Below are 23,376 nucleotides of genomic sequence, written 5' to 3' on the forward strand. Positions count from 1 at the left end.
AATTTTAAAGTGCATATATTAAAGTAGAAGTGAACTTCCTAATGGGAATTCTGTAGTACCTATAAAAAGCCATGTTAGCCAAGAATTGGCTCCCCATCACTGAACATACAAAAAGCAGTATCTGGTTTACTGTCAGGAATGCTCTGGAAGAGATTTTGTGTTTGATAGGTCATAGTAGTATAACTTCTACAATCCATCCAACTCCGATGCTTGGAAATGACTAAAATATTGTTAAGTTTGACCAATGAAGTGTTAGCAAGGATATGGAACAACTGGAATTCAGAACATTGCTGTTAGCAATGTAAAATAGTATATAGCCACTTTAGAAAATGGTTTCAGTTTTTGGTAAAGTTAAACATTAGATCCATTTTGACAGCTGCTTGTATAATGAAATGTTCCTCAGCAGTGAAAATAAACTATTGATACAAAAAAAATAATTTTTTAATTTTTTTAAAACGTGAATAAAGTTAGACACAGAAATATACACTGTATTTTTTTCCTTTTTATGAAATTTAGAAACACATTAACATGGTACTACAAGTAGGATGAGGCAGAAATGGCCTATAAAAAAGAGCATGAGGAGGCATTCTCAGTGTCCTATATCTTGATTCAGATATTGTATTGTGTATAGATATATCTATCAAAACTCACTAAAATTCACACTTAGGAGTTGTGCATTTCACTATATGTAAATTATACCTCAAAGGGGGATGGCAGTGGTTCTTGGAGAAGATATAGATTAAGTCTAAAGCTTCATTCGAGTTAAGTAGGCCCCTTGTGGACATGCCTAACAATCAGCCACTATTCCTCCATTGGGAAAAACATTTTCGTTTTGAATTAATTGGCTTAAAAAGTGAACTTTAGGAACATAACCATTTTAAGCTTACATGATGTTAATTCTAAATTCTCTTAAAATTGAACATTAAATGTATACTTTTTCCTCCCAGCATGGTGCCTGTGTGAATGCAATGGACTTGTGGCAGTTCACTCCTCTTCATGAGGCAGCTTCTAAGAATAGGGTTGAAGTGTGTTCTCTTCTCCTAAGTTACGGTGCAGATCCAACACTACTCAATTGTCACAACAAAAGTGCTATTGACTTGGCTCCTACACCACAGTTAAAAGAAAGATTATCATGTGAGTATAAAAATTATGAATGTCCAGCTAGGATATTATGGTATCATTGACCTGAATACTTTTCTTTCCTATAAAATTTTCAGAATGAAATATTATCCTTAGATATAAGTACAGTTGTTTAGGGAGCTTCAGCATATTCTGGGTACTATGAAAAGAAAATATATTTGTATAGGATTTTTGAAGTCAAGTTATATTTTTTATATGTTTTAGCCTTATAGATGATATTTATTTGAAATGAAAGCATGAATTTCAGTCATATCTTTGATATGACTTTCTGGTTAATCTGTTAATGAAATTAGTATTATTTATCAGATTGCCATCTTGTAAACACAGTTCCCAGGTCTTAACATTTAATAATCTTTAATACCTGGACTGAGTTCTGTGTTTTTCTGTTTTTAGCTGAAATAGATGCAGAAAGAAATAACCACTATATTCAGTATTACTACATATATTATGTAGTACTTCTACAGTATTACTACATATAAATAGGCAACTTGAATTAGTTATATTTTTCTGGAATAATAAAGGATAAGGGTGATTTCATAAGTCTGATGAGAAAAAGAAAAATACCCTCTTTTGTTTGATCATCATAGGTGGCACTTAGCAATAGACAATTTGTCTAGCACCCAATTATCTAATAGATCTAAACAAAACTATCTTTATGTTAGTTTAGGGGTTATTTATTGAGGAAAGTTTTGAAAATTTTTTGAAAATTTGAAAAATTCTCATAACACTATGGTCTGGGAATATATTACAGTACTCTAGAGAGCTCTAGAGCAATTATGTATTTGAGCAGATCCTGAATCTGCCATAACCTAAATATGTGTGTACACTTGATGATGAATTGAGCCATAACAGAGAAGAACTGGAATACCACTATAGGCTATTTGGGAAGATTATTTTCAAAATAACATCAAGAATCATGCTAGATGTCTTTTACTGAGTAAGTTCTATTAATTTGATGATGCTCATAAAGATCTGAATGCTTCTTCATCTAGATGAATTTAAAGGCCACTCATTGCTGCAAGCTGCACGTGAAGCTGATGTTACACGAATCAAAAAACATCTCTCTCTGGAAATGGTGAATTTCAAGCATCCTCAGACACATGAAACAGCATTGGTAATTTTTCAGACTTAAGTATTTAAAAGACAGTAACTAAAAACATGCCAAACTCATAATGTTCTAATTTAGCAATGACATTATTTTTAAAATCTGTAATTAAAAAAAATTAAATTAATGCGCACACATATATAAAGAAAAGAGTCAAACAGTATAAATAGCCTCAACACACACCCTCCAAAAGGCAATACTATTATAAGTTTGAGAATCTATTCAGAAAAAAAAAATTTTATTCATATATTGGTATGTGTTACATCCCATTTGCCATTTGGAGAAGTTATAAAAATTATAAAGGCTTATTCTAATAGAAAATTTTCACTGAAAATAATGAAAAAAAATTATACCACCATTCAAATAAAAACTATTTGGTGTATTTTCTTCAATATTGGATTATTTTTTCAAAATTAGTTCTAAAGTGTGAGTAAAGTATCTTAGAGGCTACTTCCCTGATAGAACCAAGAGTAACTCTGAAATCATAACAGAGTAGATGTGAGTAAGGAAATATGAGGAAAGGCAATCAGAAAAGTATGGGTAAGTGATGAAAGATAGAAGTGGGAATAGTATAATCGGTAGCCACCTTAAAAAGGAAAAATTGTAAGCCAGGTGTGGTGGCACAGCCAACAACTCCAGATGCTGAGCAGGAGATTGTGAATTCAAACCCAGCCTCAGCAACTTAGTGAGGCCCTAAGCAACTCAGCAAGACCCTGTCCCTAGAAAAATATAATAAAGGACTGGGGATGTGGCTTAGTGGTTAAGCACCCCTGAGTTCAATCCCTAGCACCAAAAATAAAAGGAAAAAGTTCTTATATGAATTACATAATATGTTTAAGTGAGAGAAGATAAATTAATGTGTTTAATAGATTTAACTCACAATAATTGTACTTAATAATCTTTTATGATAAATTTCTTTTCCTTTTGCCTTAATGTAAGCTATGTGAAATTTATGTAAAACTATTTATAAATATTTTGTATCTTTTTGTTACTTCTTTTAAATCATCCAAGTAAAAAAAAATAACAAAGCTGCAGATTGTAAGAAATGCTAATAAAAATTAAAGCCACAGCAGCATTAAAATGGCACAGAGAAACTTGGAAAGACTAACATCATGGGAAAATGTCTAGTATGAAAAGCTAATACAGTTATACCCCTTTATCTGAGAGGAATATCTTCTAAGACTCTCATGGATAAAAGAAACCACGGACAATAGTGAACCCTATGTGTACTGTTTTTTTGTTTGTTTTTGTTTTTTATTCCTCTATACCTATGGTACAGTTTAATTTATAATTTAGGCAGAGTAAGAAATTAACCTCAATAACTTTACTGTAGCCATTAGAAACCTCAGAATGCAATTATTTTTCTTTCCTTTATATTAAGATGTTTCAATAAAAGAAGCACTTAAACAGCTTCTCTTGAACATATCAAAATTGCTGGTATCATTATTCTTGCACTGGAAGCCATTATTAAGTAAATTAAGGGTTACTTGAACACAAACACAGTTGTAATACCTCAACACTTGATCTGATGATAACCAAATGGCTCCTAAGTGATAATGAACAAGTGACATAGGCAGTTGTGTACATTCACTAGAAAAAGAAATGGCTCTCATCTTGAGCATAATGATGCAAGACGTCATCACACTTCTGAAAACTGCTTCTAAAACTAATGAAAATGAGTACAGTGGCACATACTTGTAATCCCAACAACTTGGAAGAGCTGTGACAGGAGGATCACAAGTTCAAGGCCAGCCTCAGCAAGTTAACAAGGCCCTAAACAATTTAATAAGACCCTGTCTCAAAAAAAACAAATGGTTTATGTAATTTTCCATGTAATATTTTCAGACTGAGGCTGACCTGAAACAATGGAAAGCAAAAGCATGAATAAGAAGGAGCCATTGTACTAAACATTGTTTCCCCCCAGATACCATGCTATTAAACAACTTGTTGTTAACCTTCAAACAACTAGAAGTTAAGGGTCAATGGGTAGTTGAGGTACAGGAGCAGTTCCTTCTTTGTTTCCAGAGATTGCAGGCCCTGCGCCAGGATGGTGCAGAGGAGTAGAGGTGTATTTTGAGGTGGATCTGATAAAGTATTCTTGGAAATAAACTATTTCCATTTTTTGTGCTCTTCTGAAAGATCTCCTGGGAGTTATTATCCTTAAGGTGCCAAAAGAGCTATGTTCACAAGTTGGGTTTTATTTTCTTAAGGGCAAAGGAGTGATTTTAGTGAACACAACAGTATCAAAGAATGAATCTTTAGCCATCATGAAGATCTGACTTATGATTAACAGATTACAATCAGAGAACAAATTTCATGTGTACTGTGTGTTCAGTTGTGTAGAGCAGCTTTGCTTATAAATTAACCAGAACTTTTATTCTAGGGAGTTTCAGATTTCAGTTTTAATATTATATACATTTATTTAATCATTCATCATTCAGACATTATTAAATACTTGTTGTCCATGAATATTATCCTATAGGTTGAGGTTGCAAACATATAGGCCATGAACATAAGATAACTTACTAGGTTTCTGACTGGTAAATCCCTACCTTTTGCCTCCTTTCTTCCTTAATATATCATAGATACAGATGCTGCACCTTCGAACTCCAAATGGAGTTTTAAAACCGATTGTATCAAACAAGTAATCCAAGCTTCTTGTTCTGCTACAGCAGCTAGTTGAGAGAAGCACCTTATTAGCTATTAACCAAGCAGAATTCAAAGTGGAAGAGTATTCTTTCTTAATTGTAAAGAAGCCCCTACCTTTGGGGTATTTTCTTAACCTTTTAAACAATAACGTAAACACCTTCAGAATAGGTATCAGTCACATTGTGTTTCTTCACATCCATAGTGGCTTTTTCAAAGAGATGAAATATTTTGAACAGAATATTTAATAACAGGTATCATTTAGTACATAGGGTTTCAGAAGACCTTGTCATAATTTGGTAATTGTTGTTACTATCCACTAGAAAGTCTTTGGAGAATAAAGTTAGGTCAGAAATAAAACAAGTTAAATAATTTGATTATTCTTGATTGGAAACACAAGTGTTCTTAAATAAAAATCAATTATATATAGTCCTTGATTAATGCTGCAATTTGAATTATTTAGCATTGTGCTGCTGCATCTCCATATCCCAAAAGAAAGCAAATATGTGAACTGTTGCTAAGAAAAGGAGCAAACATCAATGAAAAGACTAAAGAGTAAGTATACTTTAAAAAATTAAATATTATTTACATTTTACTCTTTGGAAGATACACTCATTGTTTGGCTGACTTTTTGTCTTTTAAGATTCTTGACTCCTCTGCACGTGGCATCTGAAAAAGCTCATAATGATGTTGTCGAAGTAGTGGTGAAACATGAAGCAAAGGTATACTTCCTTTTTGGTAATCTTGGTCACCCAACAGTTTATTTTCTGTTCAACAGATGAAATGCCTACTCCCTATTTACAAATTAACTGTTTTGTTTTTTAATCTACACCTAAATAGTCCTGCAGCTGGGCATAGTGGCATATGCCTGTAATCCCACCTATTTGGTAGGCTGAGGTAGGATTGCAAGTTTGAGACCAGCCTGAGAAACTTAACGAGACCCTCTCTTAAAATAAAATTTTTAAAAGGGCTGGGGATAAAGTTCCATAGTAGAGTACTTGCCTAGCATGGGCAAGGTTCTGGGTTCAATCCCCAATGCCACCCTAAAAAAATAATAATAATAAAGTCCCTCAGGTAATTTTTTCTGTTTCCAGTTTTTTTGACAGAAAGTTTATGTATTTATTCACATATATATTATTTATTTATGACCTTCTTTCTCCATTCCTTTTGTCCACACCCCATTATTACAGTTTTATCACAGTTATCTTTAAGGTCTTTAACAGTACACTCTCCAGAATATAACAGCTAAAGTAATACTGATTCTGAACAGTCGTCTTTTCTTACCGAATCTTTTGTTCCTTGGTCACAAAGCTAACTCCTGCTCTTTACCCCAATGATGGTCTTCCCACCTTCCTTTATTTATGTAACTAAGTCAAAGACTTTTTATAGGAGGAAACTAAGTAATTTGGATAAAAGCATTTTACCTACCCATGGTGATAAATTACTATTCTTAAGTTAGCACTTGTACACAAATCATTTTAAACATTGAATATTTGTTCTTCTATCAAGGCTAGAAATCATTATTTTTTATCTAGAAAATTCAAAAAATACTACTTCGTAAAAGATACACATCTCAGATTGGAAGAGATGGTCACCTAATTCAGCAATTTTTCAACTTTTAGCCATAGATGCTTTCCTTCTTCAAACAAAATCTTTAATAGATATTTACTGTCTAACAGAAAGAATGGAGCTGCTTTGAATGAAAGGAGAAGAAAGAAACATACCCCTTTTTGCTTTGGTGGCTCTGTAGCCCTTCCCTAATGTGTTTTACAGACTAGTCTTCTTATCTGTCCTTCCTTCAGTCAAGGAACAACTTAGAATTTCCCACTTTCTTTTCATGTTACCTCTCAGTGTCCTAATCTCTTTGATTTGGGGGAATTCTTGATAATGTATAATCTTGATCTTTTCTATTGTAAATTATTGAATAAAAGTTTATTTCTGCTTGACTGCTTGGCATACCTCATTTGTCTCTGTTCTGTAACTTTTCATTGATTGCTGTTTTTCATACATGTGGTATATTTCTTGAAGAGTATCTGAATGTATATTAAATTTAAGTTCTGAAACTCAGTGAAACAATCTTGACTAGGGTGACCAACCACCCAGTTTTATCCAGGACTTAGGGATTTCCAGAAACAAAACTTTCAGTACTAAAAGTGAGAAAATCCCAGGCAAATCAGGACAAGTTGGTCATCCTAATCCTAATACAAAGTAGTACTCAAATAAAATTTTGGCTAGTGGATGTTTTTCACTTTTCATTGAGTTTGGAAATGTTAATAAATAATTGCCCTGAGCATTTTAAATAGATTTTTCAGGTTCTATAAACATTAAAACTAGTTATTTATAGTTTCATGTTCATTGAGAAGTTGGTGTTATATTCCTCTTAAAATATTCTGATTCCATGAATATGAATTGGCCAGTGTCTCAAAACACAGATGGACACAGAATTGATTACTAAGTAACTTAATTTCTCAGTTATATTTCAAAGAATTGTTTGCATGGTGGGAATATGGAGGTAGAAATGAGATAGGGGGAGTCTTATAGTCTTATTTTTTTCTTGTGAAAAATTTCAAAGATATATAATTATATATAAGTAATTATAAGTAATTGTATATCCATCATCTAGTGTCTGTCACTAATGTTTTACTATGTTGTTTTATTATACATCCTTTAATATATCTTATTTTGAATACATGTCAAAGTAATTTGCATATTAGTATACACATCTCTAAATCCACATGTTCATCAACTAGAGTTCAGCATTTGTTTATAATTTTTCTTAAGATACAAAATTTACATTCAGCAAAAACTTATAAATTTTAAATGTGCATTTGCTGAATTTTGATTAATGCATACATCTGTGTAACCAAAACTCTTGTCAAGATAATAAACATCCTCTGGCAAAGGTAATGCTCCAACCTAGGCCATCTCCACCTCTAACAGTATCAGCCATTTTTCCTTTTTCTGACAGATTAGATTTGGCTGCTCTAGGCCTTCATATACGTGGAATCATACAATACATACTTTTCTGTGTAAGGCTTTTTCCACCCAGTGTAATGTTTTAGAGATTTCATCTACCTATCAATAGTTGTTCCATTGTATTGCTAAGAAATAATACTTTGTGTGGATATACCATGTGTTTATCTATACAGATTATATTTTGCATGATAAATTGGGTAGAGGATTAAGCCAATAGAAGTAAATATTTTAAATACTAATTTAACTCTAGCTTTGCTCCTGACTGTTGTCCATCTTGGGGTTAACCTCTACATTTCTAGAACTCCAAATCCATAAATAGAGATTCAGCTTTCTTAAGCAATATCTAACTCTAAATACAGTGCACCTATAAATAATTTGTGGATAAATTCAACTGTCACTCAGCATTTTAGCCTAAAATTGGGTTTTTCTTCTGATGTCAGCCAGCCTTCATAAGTTGGTGTATTTGTGTTCTAGATTTAAGCAAAAAATACTTGCTTTGATTTCATAAAAGAAGACCTGAGCTAGGTGCAGTGGCACACACCTGAAATCCCAGCGACTCAGGAGGCTGAGGCAAGAGGATCACAAGTTCAGAATCAGCCTCAGCAGTTTATCAAGGCCCTAAGTAATTTAATGAGACCCTGTCTCAAAATAAAAAGGGTTGGAGGTGTGGCTCAGTGGTTAGCACCCCTGGGTTCAATCCCCAGTGTCAAAAGAAATATTCAAAACTTTTAAATAGGTAGCAAGTGTTAAATACATGGTTGAGTGGTTTTAAATTGTGCACTGCAGGCTAATTTCAACTTTTTCTGCATTATTAAGGTTAATGCTCTCGATAATCTTGGTCAGACATCTCTGCACAGAGCTGCACATTGTGGCCATCTACAAACTTGCCGCCTACTCCTGAGCTATGGGTGTGATCCTAACATCATATCCCTTCAGGGATTTACTGCCTTGCAGATGGGAAATGAAAATGTGCAGCAGCTGCTTCAAGGTATTAAATGCTTCTGTGACATTAATTTTTTTAATTAAATTGTTTAACATTATGGTGTTTAATGTAGGAGCTGGTAATGAAAAGAAAATTTTTGGCTATTTCTTCTTAATAGTACTCTTTACAAGTACTTAACTACCCAAATGTCATGAAGTCACAATTATGATTTCATTACAACGTTTATTCTGCGAAAATAGATGGCTCTCAAGTTTTTATCAAGAAAATTTTTAAGAATAAGATATAATAGTTGCTATTTCTTTTTAGAGAAAGGAAAATCTGAAAAGATGGGTCTAATAGGACCACAAGCTGGTAATACATAATACCCTAAGTACTGACATTTATACTTCATTCCTTTTTAGGATCCTTTTTAGATCCAGCATATTGAAGTCATATATACTTTGTACAAGGTAACACACTATGTGGCTTATTAAAACTTATTTAGCTAGGTGCAGTGGCACATACCTATAATTCCAGCAATTTGGGAAAATGGGGCAGGAGTGTCACATGTTCAAGGCCAGCTTGGTCAATTTGGTCCCTGTCTCAAAAGAGACTAGGGATATATAGCTTAGTAGTAGAGCAGCCCTGGCTTCAATCCCCAGTACCACACACACACACACAAAAAAAAAAGTATTATTTAACTATTGAAGGTACTCATATTCTTAAAATTAAACATTTAGAGCAGGTGTCTGAACACATTACAGGTTAAATATTTCAGTGTAGAAATCCAGTCACATAATATTTGAAGTATCTTTGCTTCAGGCAAGGTAGCACTTGCCCGCCTCTAATCCTAGTGACTCTAGAAATAAGGTGGGAGGATTCCAAGTTCAAGGTCAGCATTAGCGGTCTTGTCTCAGAAATAAAAAGGGCTAGGAGTGTAGCTTGGAGGTAAAGCACCCCTGGGTTCTATCCCCAGTACAAAAAAAAAAAATTGAAATATCCTTACTTACATCTCTACTTTCTCTTAGAATCTAATAGAGTGGCTTTGAGATCTCAAAGCTCAGATAATGAAGCAAGCATTCTTATCTTAACAGTCATTTTGATGATCTTTATGCCTGTTGTCAGGGAATCACATTTTGAGAAACACTGCTTGAAAAAGTGAAGGCAGATTGATGTAGCCTCATAGGATCTGCCAAAACTAAACTGACTACAGTGGCTCTCTGAATTACCTTTTTTCTATATTTTACACATCTGTTTAAGGATAATAACACTAGCCCTATTCAGTTGCCTAATGATAAAATTTAGTCTTGCCAATTTTATGCTAAGTTCTGTTGTTATTTATAGCTTCTCTTAAACTAGCTTCTCAAAATAATTATTAAAGGAAAATTTTTCAATCAAAGAATGGTATATAATTTTCAAATTGCTTTCTAGGAAAATTATATGTACTATTTCACAAACCCACAAAAAGTATTAAGATTTGTTTTTATTGTTATACTAGATACTGTAAATATTAATATTTTTCTTAGGTAAACATGCCTCTATGAATTAATAGAAAAGGAGATTTTTTTTAGTGCAAACTATAGAAATACTGTTAGTGTAGCTCCACATTTCCACTTTGCATACTAAGTGGGTAAGAAAACAATAGGATCTTTTTAAATTTGTATTTGATAATGACCAAGTTTAAACATAATTTTATCTTTATTGATCATTTCTCTATTTTTTGTATGTGAATTGCTTGTTGTCTGTTTAAGCCTTCTAGTATGCTCATAAGAACACCTTATGTTAGATATAGTATTTCGTAAACTGTATGTTGAAATGTGATTTTTTTTTTTTTTTTTTTTTTTTGCCATTTTGTTCTGTAATTTGGTTAATGCTCTGTTGCCTGCCAGTTATTTTTCCAAATCAGTTTTGCTCTAAGAAGCTTTTTTAGTTCAAGATATGAAGATACTTACCTATGTTTTATTCTAGTTCTTTTAAGGTTTAATTTTTTATACATAAATCTTGAGTCTGTGTTCAGTTTATTTTGTGCTAAGGTAATAGTAGATGTTCTTTTTTCTGAAATGTTAAATGAGCTGTAGAACAGAATTTCAGACCTGGAAATAACCTTATCTGTTTTTTAGTTCAACTTTGTTCTTTAGAATTAAAAATATGTGAGCCTCAGAACACTGATTTGCCCCAGTTCAGATATCTAGTAAATGGAAGAACCACTATTAGATTTCTGGCTTTTGCTCTCCTGATGTAATACTTTTGTAACATTCCATATGGCTTGATTATAGAGCAGGCTAGCTTATCATTTATTTTATTTCCTTTTTGTTGCTTAAATCATATTTTGTAATTATACACAGTCTTAATATTTTTCCCCCACTGCCATGGAGATTTCCTGCATAGTCTAGCAGACTATAAAAGGACTTTACCTTTTGATAAGATGCCTCACTTGAAGCTTGGTCCTATTTTCTAAACATAAATTAATCACTCTTTCCCTCTCTCTTTTTAGAGGGTATCCCATTAGGGAATTCAGAGGCAGACAGACAGTTGCTGGAAGCTGCAAAGGCTGGAGATGTAGAAACTGTAAAAGTAAGATATAATCTTTATGTATTTGTTAACCATGCATTTTTATTTTGACATTATTTAATGAAGTCTGTTCTGTTATAATGAAGAGCTTGGTTTATTTATATGTACCTTGCTTTTAAAGGACAAAAATATCTAGTTCTCTACAGATAAAAAACACTGAGTAATGAAAGAAAAGGACTTTTTAGTTTCACATACATGTCAATAAATGTTAGAGTTCACAGATTTAAATATGTTTCGTGTAATACCAATCTTCCCGAATAACCTTTCCTCAGATTCTGTTTTGACTTTTACCATGTCTACATATATTTGTATATAAATACATATATATACACATACAAATATGTGTGTGTGTGTGTGTGTATATATATATATATGTATGTACATACAAATATATGTAGACATATATTTGTATTTATATATATATCTGGTAAATATACCAGATATTTCCCTGCCTACAGAAATTGTACATCCAGGTAAATAACTCAAAAGCCTAATATATTGATAGATCACAATTCAACTAATATAAGAATTTAATTCAACATTTTTTCATTAATTAAATAATTCTTCAGTAAATGTAAAAATGTTATTTTTATTTTCTAAGCTAGTAAGGGAGAGAAAAACCTAAAACTACTGATCCAAATTAAAGGGGCACTAGTAGGTAATAAGTTTTATAAAAAGCTGTATTTGTTGACTTAATTCATGGCAAATTTAGCTATTTGGAATAATTTTACTATTTCTGTAGGGTAATTCCAGTACTAAACAGACCCACTAGACAAAATCAATTTTAGATTTTCTAATAAATATGAATATTGATCTCTTTCTAGAACTTAAAGTAATTTATCCACTGGTCTTTTTTTTAAAAAATTTTATTTATGTATTTTTAGTTTTAGGTAGATATATTAGTTTGTGTTTATGTGGTGCTGAGGATCAAACCCAGTGCCTCATGCATGCTAGGCAAGCATTCTACCACTAAGCCACCACCCCAGCCCCTCCACTGGTTTTATAAATGAAGAGCTTTCTGTAAATTGATCCTTTCTTTTGGATTTATCTTTATACGTAATATAGACATCTTAAATAATCAGGATTTTAGTTTTTTTGTAAAAGAAGTGGTCAGAAAATTAAGTTAAACCAAATAGTTAAAGGACAACTAGCTGATTCCGCTCCCCCCCCCCCCATGTGAGGGAAGGGAGACTGATAAATTTTAAATGCCTTTTCACTATACATACTAAAAAACATAAAACTCTTCAGTAAGCACAATATGAAGCATTTTAAAAACAGAAAGGGTCTAGAGGAAAAGAGAAATGAAGAAGACATAAGGTAGAGGCAGGAATTTAACTTAGAGAATAAAGTAACACCACTGGATTAAGGAAGGCCAGCTCTCCTAGTGAGAGGTATTAGGCTGTCTTCCCTCCCCTCTCCTTCTAAAATCACTTCCCATTTATCTCCACCAGCCTTTCTCTTTTCTAAGGTGGCTCTGTATGAATCTCTGGAACAAGAACATTGTATGTTTTATCCAATGAACACTTTATTGTGTCCTCAGTTCTACTTGTTTAGTGCTGATCCATCAGACTATATATTTAATTGGACTACTATTAGAAAGCCTGTCTCAGGGGCTGGAGAAATACCACAGTTGGTAGAGTGCATGCGTCACATGCACAAGGCCCTGGGTTCAATCCCTAGCACTAAACACACACAAAAAAAGCCTGTCCCCAGAATGGACATAGTTAAACTGAGAAGTAGAGAGGCCCGTGATAATACCACACCTAACACCTGATACGCATTACAAATATTTGTTCCTGATGCCCAACTTCATAACCTTTGAAACGCCGTCTTTTGAATAGACCCCTGAATTTATATATCTATGAAGTTCTTGTTCAGTAAACATAATGAGCTTTGCTAGTCCAATGATAAAGCCCCTTGAGGTAAACCCACTGACTGGCCCCTTGGTTTATTGAGCTTATATATTCCTGCTTTTCAAGGTAGGATAGTTAAAGGAGGAAAGAGTTTTTACTAATAGTGACTTTTTTGGATTTTGTTTTGTTCTTTTTTGTTTTACTCTGTGATTTATTATCTATGTTGCTTTCCTTCCTTAAACTTCCATGTTCTTCATGCAAAATATTAAATGAGGGCAGGGGTTATGTCTCAGTGGTAGAGCCCTTGCCTAGCATGTGTGAAGTACTGGGTTCAATCTTCAGCCCCACATAAAAATAAACAAAATAAAGGTATTATATCCATCTACAACTAAAAAATTTTCAAAAAAAAAAAAAAATTAAGTGAGGATTTTTCCATTCTGCCTCCTCATTTGAACCGAAAAACAGAAAATTATTTGAGTAACTAATTTTCTCAAGATTAACCAGTAGCATTGTATTAATTTATTCTATAAGAATAGTTCCTTGACCACCAGTGTCACTTAGAAACTTGTTAAAATTGCAAATTTTCAAGTCCTGCCAGAGACATACTGAATCAGAAAATCTAAAGGTGGGACCCAATGCACATGGAAATTTGAGGTCCACTGGTCTAGAACATTACTTTCCAAACTTTAATGTGTGTACATATCACCTAGAAATCTTATTAAAATGCAGATTCTAACTCGGTACATAGGAGTCTGAGATGCTGAATTTTTAATAAGCACCTTGACAATGCTGGTGCTCCTGTGATCCAGTGTACCTGTACGTGTAATTGCCGCAAAATGGAAGTTATCGTTGTGATAAAGATACTTAGGTTATCTTTATGTAAGGAGTAGTAGTAAAGATAAAATTGACCTACTTACTGTAGAAAAAATAGAAGATACAGGCATAAATGAGAGGACCAAAGGGATATTCTCAGTAAACAACAAGATGAAATAAGAATAGATTTCCTGGGGTTGGGGATTTAGCTCAGTGGCAGAGCACTTACCTAGCATGCGCAAGGCCCTGGGTTCGGTCCTCAGCCCGGGGGGGGGGGACAGAATAGATTCCTGAGAATACTTCTTAGATAAGAAAATAAGGGCTGGAGTTGTGGCTCGGTGGTAGAGCACTTGCCTAGCATGTGTGAGGCCCTGGGTTCGATTCTCAGCACCATATATAAATAAATAAATAAAATAAAGATCCATCAACATTTAAAAAAAAGAAAATAAGCCAAACATGAAATTTCCTACAACATGGATTGAAACAAGAAATGAGAATGTGTAGCATCGCATGTATGCTGTGTTCAATCCTACAGAAACTGTGTACTGTTCAGAGTGTCAACTGCAGAGATATTGAAGGACGTCAGTCTACACCACTCCATTTTGCAGCAGGGTATAACAGGGTGTCTGTGGTGGAATATCTTCTACAGCATGGAGCTGACGTGCATGCTAAAGATAAAGGGTGAGTACCAACAGTTACTAAGGTCTCTCTTTTCCTTACCTTTATCTGGCCTTTTAGGAAAATATGACCCTTTTTTGGTACCTGCAATTGAACCTTGGGGTGCTTAACCACTGACCACATCCCCAGCTCTTTTTTTTAATTTTGAGACAGGGTCTTGCTAAATTGTGGAGACTGGCTTTGAACTGCCTCAGCCTCCTGAATTGCTTAGATTAGAGTCGTGCACTACTACGCTTAGTGAAAATATTTTTTGACGGTTGATAGCTTTTTTTTTTTTTTTTTTTTTCCTAGGAGGTGGTCTGTTTTCCTTACATTGATTTAAATATAGTTTTTAATTTCAGTTAACATTTTTTAAAATCTTTATTATTGTAAGATTTATTTTTGTCTGGTTTTGGTTTTGGTTTTGATTGAACTCAGGGCTTTGTACATGGTAAGCAAGTGCTTGACCACTGACCCATAATCCTAGCCCTCTAGTACTGATTTTTTGTTATTGTTGTTGTAGGTAGACCAATCCCTTTATTTTTATTTATTTATTTATGTGGTGCTGAGGATCGAACCCAGTGTCTCACCTGTGCTAGGGGAGCATTCTACCACTGAGCAATCAATCGATCATCCCAGCCCTAAAGTATTGATTTTTAATGTAGTGTTTCAGTGTTTGTTGAGGATATTTGAATTTTTCCAGTTTATCTTAAGATCATTATTCATTAAAAATATACAGTTCTTAATGTTCTAAATATAATCAGTATAGTCTCTTAGTTCAAGAAATTTCTTTCTTCTTTTACATATAATTATTGAAATTAAATCATCCTTCTAGCATTATTCTCATTTAACTTTTCATTTCAGGGGCCTTGTACCTTTGCACAATGCATGTTCTTATGGACATTATGAAGTTGCAGAACTTCTTGTTAAGCATGGAGCAGTAGTTAATGTAGCTGATTTATGGAAATTCACACCTTTACATGAAGCTGCAGCAAAAGGAAAATATGAAATTTGCAAACTTCTGCTCCAGGTATATTTACTTACTGTGGACAGTGTAAATTATCTAGAATATGTTAACAGTTTTGGACCTCCCCCCACCCCCCAAATAACTCTAGTATAAACTAGTAAAAGTAGAAAACAAAATTACCTAATTCTGCAACTAGATTCCAGAAAGAAAAAAAAAAAAACAACTATGAAACAATTTTAAATTTTACTCAGTATATTTGCCACACATGAATTTTGGTGTATGACATGATCTCTGATTATTACTTTTTCCTAATAATTTAATCAGAATACTTGATGAATTGAATAGTTTATAAGCCTAGCTTATTTAGCATAAAATTTATGGCATTGGTTTAATACAGATACCAATAGATCTTTTACAGCAAAAGCCAAGAGGATAGATTCATGCTTTATTTAATTGTTTGTGTAAAGTAAAAATAAAGTTATGAGCTGCATATTGACATTTCACAATGGATTGCATTTATGACCATGCTCCTATACAATTATAATGTAGCTGAAAATTTTTTACATTTTTTATTTGTTCAGTTTAGATACACATTACAGTAGAGTGTCCTTTGGTATATTATGCATACTCAGAGTATAATTTATTCTAATTAGGATCTCATTCACATTGTTGAACATGACATGGAATTATACTGGTTGTGGTTTTAATTTGCTTTTCTCTAATTGCTAGAGATGTTGAACATTTTTTTCATATATTTGTTGTCCATTTGTATTTCTTCTGTGAAGTGCCTCTTCAGTTCCTAGCCCATTTATTGATGGAGTTGTTTGGTTTTTTTTTAATATATCTAGAGATTAATGCTCTGAGATGCAGGTGGCAAAGATTTTCTCCCATTCTAAAGGCTCTCTCTATCCGTTCTTGAATGTTTCCTTTGCTGTGAAGAAGCTTTTTAATTTGATACCATCCCATTTGTTGATTCTTGTTTTACTTCTTGCACTTTAAGAGTCTTATTGAGGAAGTTCATTCCTAAGCCAATATAATGGAGGTTAACATACATTTTCTGTATTTAGATACACAGATACTCACCACTGTGTTATATTTGCCTGTAATATATAGCTTATAGCTTAGGAGCAATAAACTATACCATATAATCTAAGTATGTAGCAGTCAGTACCATCTAGGTTTGTGTTAAATACACTCTGATGTTTGCACAATAAAACATCTCCTGAGAATGCTTTCTTCAGAACATGCCCCATCATTAAATGAAGCATGACTATAGAATGTAATGTTTAATGACATGATTTAAAACTCTAATTTTAAACATTATAAAAACCCAATAGTACTTAACTGCCTCTTTGTTCTTATTATAATTTTCTGGTATAGGTCAATTTTTTTTTATTCCAGTTAGTTACACATGACAGCAGAATGCATTTCAATTCATTGTACACAAATGGATCACAACTTTTTGTTTCTCTGATTGTACACGATGTGGAGTCACACCCTTTGTGCAGTCATCCATGTACCTAGGATAATGATGTCTGTCTCATTCCACCATCTTTCCTTGGGTTAAGTTTTAATAGTCGTTTTAATCTTTAAGGTAGAGTCTCAGTATAAATTGATGTTCTTTGTATGGTTACATTTGACTATTTTCTCGTTGATAAAGGGCACACTTAAGCCAGTTTCTCCTCCCTTCCTATTTTTCACATGCCTAGCATGGTGCAGACCCTACAAAGAAAAACAGGGATGGGAATACTCCTTTGGATCTTGTTAAAGATGGAGATACAGATATCCAAGATCTACTTCGAGGAGATGCAGCTCTGCTTGATGCTGCCAAGAAAGGTTGTTTGGCCAGAGTCAAGAAGTTGTCTTCTCCTGATAATGTAAATTGCCGTGATACCCAAGGCCGACATTCTACACCCTTACATTTAGCAGGTAAGTGAATGAAGTTTCATATATTTTGGCTAGTGATGAGATTGGTTTTACCTGAGTGAAATATTTCTAAATTTGAACTAAATTTGAAAGATTCAGATCAAATGTCTTTTAATGCCACCATTATATACTCTTTCATGTATTTATACAGGGCAACCATTCTTCAAGCTATTAGCTAAATTCCAGTTCATTTCAGTACTAGTATGTTGCATCAATAAGAACAATTCAAACAGGCTATACCAGTCACCATGTACTTTGGCATCTTTCACTCTAGTTCACTATATTGTTTGAATCATTTTTGATGAGTGAGTTTTGAAATATATGCCTGCTTGAGTCAGCCTTCCTCGTGGGATACTAAAGCTTTTCATTCTGATGATAACTGCTAAGAACAGATATAAGAAAAAAAAATCTTTAAAAAGTTTCAAAAGTAATATAAACCTTACCAAAGTTATTCCTTGTTTTACTTTGCAAGAAACTGCCATAATCCAGCCAACCATGGTGGCACACACCTCTAATCCCAGTTACTCAGGAGGCTTGGGCAGGAAACTCACTAATTCAAGGCCAGCTCCAGCAACTTAGTAAAACCCTATCTCAAAATAAAAAATAGAAAGCCCTGAAGATGCAAGAAAAAGAACTTTCATAACCAAATACCAAAGACTAGATGACTTTAAACAACAGAAATTTGTTTTCTCACAGGTATAGAAGCTTAAAGTTCAAGATTTAGATGTCAGCAGGTCTTATCAGAATATTAGTCAGATCAGATTAGGGCCTACCCTAACAGCTTCATTTTAATTTAATTACCTCTTTAAAAACCCAGTCTCCAAATACAGTCATATTCTAGTTACTGGGGTTAGGTCTATGACCCCAAAAGAATTTGGGGGAACACAGTTCAGTCCATAACATTTGTTCTAAGTTTTCACTCATAAAATTGGCACAGACTACCATTGTTTTTTAGTCCAGTTGAACAGTGATGTAGTATCAGGGCAGCTTTTTCAGCTTTATGGCAGATGACAAAGAATAGGCCTTGAAAATCACTGGGCTAGCTACAGCTAATATCTCAGTAAAGTTTCATCATGCACACAGTTGTCTAAACGTGGTTTAAACAAAAGAAAAAAATTAAGTAGTGCAGTTATTACTGCTGCTTGGTATAAGAGAAAAATATGTAGTTTATTTCAGTCTTACAGTATAACTTAATGTGTTGCTAACATTTCAAAGATAGTTTTCAAGAAGCTAGGGGTTCAGTGTTAGAGCACTTGATTAGCATGTACAAGGCCCTAGATTCAGTTGCTGGCACTGTAAAGAAAAAACAAACATAATTTTATCCACAGTGGTGCATACCTGTAATCCCAACTACTTGGGAAGCTGAGGCAGGCAGATCACAAGTTTGAGGCCAGTCTGGGCAACTTAGTGAGACCCTGCCTCAGAATTAAAAATTAAAAGGTTTGGCAATATAGCTCAGTGTAAAGCACCCTGGGTTCAGTCCCCAATACTTTGGGGAAAAAAGTTAAAATGATAATTTTTTGTTTTGTTTTATTTTTGTCTTTTTTTTTCTCGTGGTGCTGGGGATTGAATTCAGGGCCTTGTGCATTCCAGGCAAGCACTCTACCAACTGAGCTATATCCTCAGCCCTTATTTCTACCTTTAAATTATCAACTTCATGTAAATTTGGACTACGGTGTCCAAGAAAATTAATTTCTTTATCCATGTGTCTTTTGGTGCATTTTGGAAGTTATAAGCCATAAATGCTAATAGGGTAAGAAAGCCTTACCACTTCCACTATCAGAAGTTTGCAAGAGAAGCTATGACCTGACCTCTGGTTAGAAATTTTGCTGTATATATTTATATGAGATTTTATATCTTTATTGTGGCTTATCTAAAACATTTAACATTACTGTTAAAATCCATGTTGTCGTTGTAAGTCACAAACAGGTTATGTACACAAAATATGTTGGCCTACTTATGCAGTGTTAAGTAGTATACCTAGAAGATATAATATTAAATTGAAATCTAGAAGGACTGTTAATCAGTGTAATGCTAAATTTAAGGGAATTTTATGGTTTTGTTTTTCTTGATCTTTTTAAATTCTGCGCTTTAGGTCCTCCTTCAAAAGGATAAAAACTACAATAAAAATATGAATAAAACATTTTGAACAATTTTCAAGTCAAGTGTTATCTGTTTTTATATTGGCAAAGTTAAGTTCTAGATTTGTTTTCTATGTGTCAAAATAAAATATGCTTTCTCATAAAAGTATTTACTGAGATAGCTCACAAGTAATAGCTAGGAGTTTATAGCATGTTTCCAAAATACTAAGCTTTACTTCATGTCTTTTGGAAATATGTACCCCTAAGTTTTCTGTATAAAAAGCATGTCTTGCTGGGCGCAGTTGGACACACCTGTAATCCCAGTGGCTTAAGAGGGCTGAGACAGAAGAATAGTGAGTTCAAAGTCAGCCTAAGCAAAAAATGAGGTGCTAAACAACTCAGTGAGACCCTGTCTTTTTTAAATAACATACAAAATAGGGCTGGGGATGTGGTTCAGTGGTCGAGTGCCCCTGAGTTCAATCCCTGGTAACCCCCACCTCCAAAAAAAAAAACATGTCTTTACAACCCTCTGGGGAAGAAGAGTACTACCCTGAGGCCCACTCCGGTGTGCTTCCTCCTGCCTTACAGCTACTTGTATTCCTAACATGACTTTTTATGATTGGATGTCTATGACTTGCAGCCTTTTGAAACCATGGACCTGAGGTTAGGAAGTTGTAGTAAACGGAAAGGCAGGTTTTAAATGGCAAAATATAAGCAAATCAATCAATATAATTCTGAAAGTCTCTAAAACAAATGGATGTTATCACCAAAAGCTTCCAACTTTTGAGGCCAGTGGGAAATTTTTTCAAAAAGATAAATTTTTGTGGACTCAAGAATTTCAGATTTATATAAAAATCTTTTTTTTTCCAGTGATGTCTGTGCTGTATAAATATTTATAGCTGTGTGAGTTTATGTTGGACTTTTTTAAATTTATAAGTAAAAGTAATGTTACTTCTTTTCTAAATTAGCTGGTTATAATAATTTAGAAGTTGCAGAGTATTTGTTACAACATGGAGCTGATGTGAATGCGCAAGACAAAGGAGGACTTATTCCTTTACATAATGCAGCATCTTATGGGGTAAGTTATGTTGTCTTTAAAAAAAAAATCCTATGGAATTTTCAATGTGAAAGTCAGTATTGCAGTTCATATGAAATTTTGTTTGAGTTTCTTATTTTCAAGGAAGTAACTATAAAGTTCAAATAAGTTCCAAATTTTAGTTTTCAATTTGTTGTCACTTGTTTTATTACCTTCCTTTTCACCTCTTAGTTTCGGTGAGATGGTGGTTTTGTTTTATTTATTTTTTGGTGCCCAGAAAACTCACAGTGTTTCACAGAAATCTGTAGAGATTGAGATGTACACTCCTATCTTAAAACAATCAAGGATGTTATCATTATTAACCAATGTCAGTGATAAAGTTTGAATAATTAAAGAATGTGTTAGTTTATACATTGATATTCAGCAGTTATAACACAAGATTAAGTTAAAAGTCATTAAAGTTGCTTCCAACTCTGTAGAATTCTTAACTATTTTCTAGTCTCTCAAGTTACTGAAATAGCTACTATAATTTTTAAACAACTACCCGTAAGTTATGATATTGGAGAGAAACAGCTTTACTTTTCATTTCCAAAGTTAGTTTGAAAATATGGGGGTAGGTACAGAACTAGTTTCTTCTTAAGAACTAAAATGTGATAATGTTTCAGACTGTAACAGAAGTATTTTCTTTTACAGCATGTAGATGTGGCAGCTTTACTAATAAAGTATAATGCATGTGTCAATGCCACGGACAAATGGGCTTTCACACCTTTGCATGAAGCAGCCCAAAAGGGACGAACACAGCTTTGTGCTTTATTGTTGGCCCACGGAGCTGATCCTACTCTTAAAAATCAGGAAGGACAAACACCTTTAGATTTAGTTTCAGTAAGTGATGGGCTCTTGGAAAAATCTCAATGCTTGCCTGACCTTTTAAAATTCACTTGATATATGTTTAAAAAAAAAAAAAAAGTCTTCATAGTAAATGTGGCAAAATATGGTTTTTAGCCTACTCTTCAGGATCTCTTTGGTATGATATCAGTTATATAGTACTATACTATTTTGTACTTTGGAGATGGGGAAAAGAGCACTAAAACTGCTTACATAGTGGAGAAACAAAACAATTCCAGGCCAGGGCACTGTGGCGCACTCCTATACACTGAGCAACTTGAGAGGCTGAGGTAGGAGGATCAAAGCCAACCTGAGCAATTTAGCAAAGCTCCAAGCAACTTAACAAGACCTATCTCTAAATAAAATACAGAAAGGGATAGGAATGTGGCTCAGTGTTTGAGTGCCCTGGGTTCAATTCCCAGTACCAAAAAAAACAAACAAACAACAACCAATCCCAGGCCCTCCATAAATGCTGTTACTGTGCATACAGTGCAAGATAGTACAAACCATGGGTCTCTTGTCTCTCCCACTCAGTACATTAACCAGAGCAGTAAAGGAAAAGGAAGAAGAAACACTTTTGAGATGGAAAGGAAGAAGAGTCTTAAAACTGTTTTCTACTGAAAGAGATTTTGTTGTTTCAATACAATGAGAAGATGATTTAGTTCAGCTTCATTTGAGGTTTAAGTAGATTTTTCTCAGCAGGCTGAAAACCAACTGCATTTGCAGCATTGTTTTTCTAGGAAATCATCTTTTCAGTTCCATGCTACTTTAGAAGTAAACCCACGTCTTCATTTACCAGATAGTATTAAGTGATAGTGACAGTGAAATAGAATGCTGTAGAGAATATTCACAGTCTTGTCAAACAGACCTGGACTAGAATTCCAGCTCTATCACTTAGAGTTGTACAGTCATACAAGTTGTCTAGCTTCTAGGCCTTAGATACATCAACTATAAGAGATGGAGTATATCTGGTCAGTATGAGAATTACATAAGGTAATATATTTAAAGTCCTTAGAACAGTATTTGGTACAGAAAAAGCACACAATAAATGATACTGCTATTATAAACAAATGTTATATACAAGCAGTGAGTTTCACAAGAATGCACAGATTGAAAGGGAAGATGAGGAGGATTGGAATAGGCAGTAAAAATGACCGTGAAAACAAGTACTTCGGGGCTAGAATTGTGGCTCAGAGGAAGAGCACTTGCCTAGCATGCATGAGGCACTGGGTTTGATCCTCAGCACCACATAAAAAGAAAAATAAAGGTATTGTGTCCACCTACAACTAAAAAATAAATGTTTTTTTAAAAAAAAAAGTACTTCATGCTAAATGTTTGTTTCTTAGTATCTGAATTGATCACTGTGAAAGAATGATTATATGTCACTAATGAAACAAATTAATGTACTGGTCAGTTTAGGGCTTCCCCCCCCCCCATTCTGGCAGATTTGATTAAGATTGATTATCTTTGTTACCAAAACAAAAACATCTTTTAATTTTGAGAAACAGAGATATCACTGAATGTTTTCTAAGAAAAGCAAACATAATTCTCTTTGGTGAAGTTTCATATGTAGTGTGAATTTCTTATTTCAGAGTAATTGTAATAAGGTTGTAAAGACCTTTTAAAATAGATATTTTTGTAATTAGTATCATTGCCTTTTAATCAAGGTGTCAGAGTTATAATTTTTTCATTGTTTGCCCCATTTAATAGTTTTATTTTGATTATATTTGATCTAGAAGGGATATTCTTATTATAATCAATAATAATATAGCTGAATATCATTCTGTTTGCTTCACTT

The 23,376-nt window shown here is 33.7% G+C and overlaps 1 protein-coding gene across 1 annotated transcript in view; it reads left to right on the forward strand.

Moving 5' to 3' along the window:
• Tnks2 (tankyrase 2) overlaps positions 1-23,376 on the forward strand; it is a 60,812-nt gene that overhangs the window by 22,461 nt on the left and 14,975 nt on the right. Inside the window, exons 8-18 of the mRNA XM_046449951.2 lie at positions 948-1,134; positions 2,133-2,254; positions 5,355-5,446; positions 5,535-5,613; positions 8,684-8,855; positions 11,284-11,363; positions 14,562-14,707; positions 15,548-15,713; positions 17,360-17,579; positions 20,626-20,735; positions 21,387-21,575. Coding sequence (XP_046305907.1) covers positions 948-1,134; positions 2,133-2,254; positions 5,355-5,446; positions 5,535-5,613; positions 8,684-8,855; positions 11,284-11,363; positions 14,562-14,707; positions 15,548-15,713; positions 17,360-17,579; positions 20,626-20,735; positions 21,387-21,575 — 1,563 coding nt within the window. The remainder of the gene's footprint in view (positions 1-947; positions 1,135-2,132; positions 2,255-5,354; positions 5,447-5,534; positions 5,614-8,683; positions 8,856-11,283; positions 11,364-14,561; positions 14,708-15,547; positions 15,714-17,359; positions 17,580-20,625; positions 20,736-21,386; positions 21,576-23,376) is intronic.

The sequence above is a fragment of the Marmota monax genome, unplaced genomic scaffold (assembly GCF_021218885.2).
Source record: "Marmota monax isolate L192 unplaced genomic scaffold, Marmota_monax_Labrador192_F-V1.1 WCK01_AAM20220418_F8-fsc00004, whole genome shotgun sequence".
Taxonomy (NCBI): Eukaryota; Metazoa; Chordata; class Mammalia; order Rodentia; family Sciuridae; genus Marmota; species Marmota monax.